Raw genomic sequence first — 5,747 nt, 5'->3', positions numbered from 1 at the left:
TGGCTCTATCATTGTGCTTTTAAGAAGTATTATTAAAATCACCGATACGAATTCTTGTTCGAAAGAGAAGCAGCGACTAAATCGCTATTGCTAAAGATGAAGGTCAAGATTGATGGTCCAGTGATAGTGTACGAGGACAATTAATGTGCGATCGCTATCGCAAAAAAATGAAGGATGTTGATGTCTTGCAAAAAAATGAAGGATGTTGATGTCTTGCGAAGCACAATGATATCCGCTATCATTTTATCCGTAATCAAGTATCCGTAATCAAGTCAAGAACAGGGCGCCCGCCGTGTTTACCGACGATGCACCCAAGGAAATTCAGCTGGAGTATATTGAAACCAAGCAACAGTTCGCTGATTTCCTGACCAAGACCATTTCGACGAAGAAGTTTCAATTTCTTGTGGCCAAGACCAATATTAGAAACTTCTCGTCGAGGAGGAGTTTTAAAGGTGGAATATCAGGCGACGGTTCGACATCGTGCTGATGTGGCGGTTACTGTCGTGAATGACACAAGAAGAAGAGCAAGCGAGGTTGTTACATTAAAGAACGTTACATGTATTAGGGTTTTATAAGAACGAATATTTGTTCCATTTCCCCCTACGCGAAGAGATTCTTACGCAGTGTGTTATCATACCCTAACAGAAAGGGCTCGGCGATGCGTTTTGCTAATTTTGATTTAATATCGTCAAATGGGCGAACAGTCACAATTGATTGGAGAAGGACGTGTATTCCTGCGTTATCATTTTTAGCCAATGATTCGACAATTTAAGGATATCACCGGATAAATTCGCCCTATCAACACCACGTCATGCAGAAATCCACGTTCGCGTACGTGGCTAGGCTTCTGACTTACATATTAAATTTGTGATCCGTTAAATTTTTGCCGAGGGCATCAAATTTAAATTCATACATGACACGCAAGAAAGGGAATTCTTGTTTAGGAAATGAACGTTCGTGGTGGTAAGTAGCTAGCAGCGTCGGCCACACTAAAACAATTGGATTGTCTCATTGATTAAGACTTAAATAATGTGAAAGATAGGGTCAAGGCAGCACCAATGCGTTCTGCACCTTTGGCAGGTCCACCTGATCTATTCGACTGCTGGGATTTCATTTTGTAAATTTTATTGTAGGCGTCACCAACACTAAATACGGTAACAAATATTATTCGGCTTTGTGGATAGTCTAAGCAAAATAAAGCAACTCGAACCTTTGACTAAAATTTATAGATTGCGCAGTAGTCGCTACCTTTGTACTCACAATTTAATCTTCATGAACTATCAAAAATTTATTGTCTTGGATAGCTTTACAAGGATTACAGCACCATTTTGGAAACAGTTGCTTTGTTTATTTGTTATCATTGAAAAAAAGTTACAGATCAAATGACAGCATTGATATAATCACGGTATGGGTCAGTCCACCGCATCGAAAAATCATAAATCGTAATTTTTGGAATCGCTTAAGAGCCCCCCCCCCTCAATCAAAGTATGGAACTAAGACACACCCTATCTGCCTTTGTGTTGATGAAAGTAGTGTAATTGATATGACTGCCTGTGTGCACACCAGTAAGCGTGTTGGCTTTGGCGAATCTTGGTGCACTTATTTTGTACCCACCATGAGCGCAAGCAAGCCACACGTTCCTAGTGTTTCGGTATTTGTCGGTTTTTGTGCGTATTTCTTTTTTGAATTACCATCTAACTAATTCATAAAGAAATTACGCATATATTGGAAAGCCTTAATGCAGCCGTTTCGAGGCATTAAGGCTTCTCAGCGTGAAGCCATTTCCAAGAAGTTGCTAGTAATGTAACGGGCACCTTTCGTAAGGACTGATAACAGTACTAGCCAACCAACACTCATAACAGTGAAGGTGAGGTGCCTCGAATATTTCACGTACACTGACGTTCAAAGGGGTCTTAGCTACTAAAGGTCGATACTAAGGCTTTAGTACGGAGAAAAAGTAGAACTTCTTCTATCCACTATTAAGTCAAAATTATTTAATGATAATAATTTTACACTTTTTATTGTTTCTCTCGTATAGAAATAACATTTATTATTCCTCTTCTAGGATAAAAATATTGATGTGACGGGATCCGTTTAAACTTTTCATCAATACCGAGACAGAAAAAATAATTATGGTGTGTGGTTCCTCAATATAAATTAGGCGGGTGGCGATACTAAAAGGGATATGGCGATACCGGTAAATATCGTTCTCCGGTATGAACCAATTCTGCTAAAGAAGCTTGCAGAAACTATAGTGTTGCTTAGTAATATCTCGATGGGCAAAACACGCGAATGCATGCATTACCGAGGTACAATAATTTCTTTGAAGGAAATATATAGGGGTGTTTGCTCAATTAAGCTTCATTTGCAAATGTATAGCACACAAATATGCGATGCGAAGTTTGCACAGCACACGCGAAAGTCTTTCACACAGTTACTGCAACCCAAAAAAGGTTTGTCTCACGGTAAAAGTCTTTGCGGGATGATTAGGGTTTTCGGTGAAGAATGTATTTTTTGCACTGTTCGATTTCAAGAATCGACAAGCGAAGTTCCCACCAAAAGTGGAAGATGCATCTATCACATGCAAGTGGGATTGGATTCAGATTGCTTGATGGTGACTCAAATTTGTATTGCTTCACGTACCGACGAATGCAATATCTGATCGCACATGTCTTAAAGATAGAATAATGACTGAGACATCCTGGCGACAGTTCTATACAGGGTGCATACATTCCGAGGTCGTTTGTTCTATGATTTCGTTTAAAAATTCTGACAGCGATTTTCTTTACTTTCTGTCCAAACGAGGAATGTTGCTACAATGTGATTATCACGAATTAAAGCAGCAAGCGACTTCAAACATTTCACAGCCGATTTTGCTAACTTGAAAACCTTAAAGACCGTAATCCGTTTTCGAATGGCAGAATAGGGTTAAAAGTTGCCTTGTCCACTCAGCAGGGGTAGGTCAATGTGAAGTTTGTCAAACTCTCACTTTTACTTAAGCCGGCACGCCGAACAGATTATGAGATTTTCTTCATCGCGTCACGCGAAAACAATGGCCCACTGGGCTCTTCAACCCCAGAATTGTAACCAAATTAAAAGTTTTGACGATCACTTGCAAGCCATGCAATTGATTCAAGCTCCGTGGCAAGGGACTTGCCATTTGCCCGAGCGTCGCTTCATGGTGCAGCAAATTCTGCTGTTTTCGCAGAATTTTCACAAACCCGTGCCAAATTTAAAGCAAGCAGTGCTGCTCGCAAAGCACATTGAGATGGCACTGTACACGCGTGCGGGTTCATTATTGGAATATTGCAACTTGGCGACATTGCGACGACGACTACAGAGCTTCGTGGCCTCTAGTATGCATGAAGGGGCTGCGCGTGAGATCAATTGCCGCGCTAAAAGGTGCCATTCTGATGCGCCAGAGGGTCTACAGACAAAGCGGCACCGACTTACCGACACAAAATGCAGTATATTTCCAAGAATCGGGGAAGATTGCATATGTCGGATCTTTTCGTTCCTCGAGGGGATGGAAATTATGCGCCAGCGACGACTTAATCGATTTGCTGCAGCTTTTGTACCGTCCTGTGCTTTCACGCTGGTGATTGATGTGCACCACTTCACACAAGCGCTTGCCGGAAAATCGTCAATGTTGCTGATGTCTAATCTTAAGCAACTTAGTGTTCAAAAGGCATTAGTACCGCCCGTAGGCTCTGTGACCACGCCACTGTATGCCTGGAGTTGTCCTGATCTCCCGCCAAATCAACAAAATGATGGCGAGAAGGCTGTATACGCACTTGCGCAGGCGCTTGCTGCCGGCTCGTTTCCAAAACTTCATAACCTACAGCTCCTTTCAGTGTTTGTCAATACAAGCAGCTGCAATGCCTTGCACGCTCTTTGCGACGCATTGGAAACCAAGTGTTGTCCACTCTTAAACGATCTTTTGCTTGCTGGCAATTGTCTCGCGGATGTTGGGGCTACCGAAGTTGCTCGATTATTACGATCAAGCCAAGGCTCTCGCCTCGTTCGACTTGATTTACGACGCAATTATATTGGAGAAATTGGTTTGCGTGCCATTTTGTCGGCGCTAGCGCACGTTTCGAGCCAATCGCTTCAAGTATTGTGTTTTGGTGGGAACGTCATTACGGACAATTGTGTGCACGAGTTGCAACAGCTGCTTGCGGGGTCCATGAGCAGTCAATTACGGTTTCTTGGCCTTGAAGATAATTTTCTGAGCGTCGGTGGCGTCCAACTCGTTCTTGAGACGGCAGCAGTCAACACAACAAGGCGAACTACACTATGGGATAGTTAGAAAGAGGAATTTAAGTAAAAGATTATTGTGATTTCGGAGCTTGATATTTTGGGACGAATAAATTAAAAAATGGAAATTACCTTTATAATTTACTTACCCACGTTCGTTTGTTAATCTCAAATTCTTTGCAATTTTCACAGCTTTACTAATTCTATCTTCTACTTTATGCGACCGATCCAAAAATCAATCTGTTTTATTTAATTTGGAACATAACACAAGCCCTTAAGTAATGTTCTCGACTGGTGAATACGTGTCGTAGAAATCAATTTCATAGGTCTCACGATAACCTAGCTTGATTGTAACGGGGTGTATCGTTTCATGAAATTAACACTAAAAAGGTTGTTAATTAATATTATCTAAAAGGTAGATAATATTTGGAGGAAATTACTTTATATAGTAATTTCCTGAATTCTTATCCATAAATAGGTATAGACCATTATGTCTATATATTCCGCAGACTAATCAGCTGCAGAAGTAATCAAAGAGAGTTTACAAGATAAGATAGATAAGAATTCATTTACATGTTTAGTATTAGTTTATAGTTAAGACAACATTTACAAAGATAGATTAACAAGACACTTAACTATAATAATACAGTTTTCATTTTACACTCTTAAGCTAACTTGCCTTAAGAGAAGTCTTCCTCTATACGTACAGTGTACGTCACCTAACGAGAGGCACCACTCACATCTGAAGCAGTGTGAAGTGGACTTGTACTGAAACAGTACAAGTCGCAGTGCCCCGTTACACCTGGTAGCACTTTGTAGTCCGTCCAAGGACCACANTCTCATTCGAAGGCTCATAATCAGCCGCCTGACGGGTATCAGGCGACTGTTCCATCCTCCCCGAGTCGGCCATTTCGTCCGACTCGCACTCATAATCGACCTCTAAAGAGGGGTCGTACTCACGTGGTGAATCACCACGTGCACTCGCAACACCAAGTGTTGTGCGAGTGGAAGACACTACGGTAGACGGAACGTCTACCGCAAGAGATAACAATGCGTCACCCGCGGCTGCACGAACCGCAGCCGAAGGTTCAACACTATCCTCACCCCGCATGAATTGTTCCTTCATGCGATGGAATTTAAAATGATGGATCTGACCAATCAAAATCATTTTAAAAATTAAGTGGTCATTTAGCGACCACTCCACCTAATGACATTCAGAGTGATTGTCGTTTAAGGGAGGGGTGATGTAACGGGGTGTATCGTTACATGAAATTAACAATAAAAGATTGTTAATTAATATTATCCAAAAGGTAGATAATATTTGGAGGAAATTACTTTAAATAGTAATTTCCTGAATTCTTATCCATAAATAGGTATAGACCATTATGTCTATTTATTCCGCAGACTAATCAGCTGTAGAAGTAATCAAAGAGAGTTACGAGATAAGATAGATAAGAATTCATTTACATGTTTAGTATTAGTTTATAGTT

At 41.0% G+C, this 5,747-nt stretch overlaps 1 protein-coding gene across 1 annotated transcript; it reads left to right on the top strand.

The window, feature by feature from the left end:
* Positions 1–3,052: 3,052 nt before the first annotated feature.
* CCR75_000150 (uncharacterized protein) lies at positions 3,053–4,309 on the top strand (the record flags this gene model as incomplete). Its single annotated transcript, XM_067958258.1, has 1 exon — positions 3,053–4,309. One exon carries the CDS (start codon positions 3,053–3,055, stop codon positions 4,307–4,309), a length of 1,257 nt encoding a protein of 418 aa, XP_067819772.1.
* Between the last annotated feature and the right edge of the window lie 1,438 nt (positions 4,310–5,747).

The sequence above is a fragment of the Bremia lactucae genome, linkage group LG18, assembly GCF_004359215.1.
Source record: "Bremia lactucae strain SF5 linkage group LG18, whole genome shotgun sequence".
Classification (NCBI taxonomy): domain Eukaryota; phylum Oomycota; class Peronosporomycetes; order Peronosporales; family Peronosporaceae; genus Bremia; species Bremia lactucae.
Note: the sequence above shows the minus strand (reverse complement) of the source record. Positions and strands in the feature narration are given on the sequence as shown.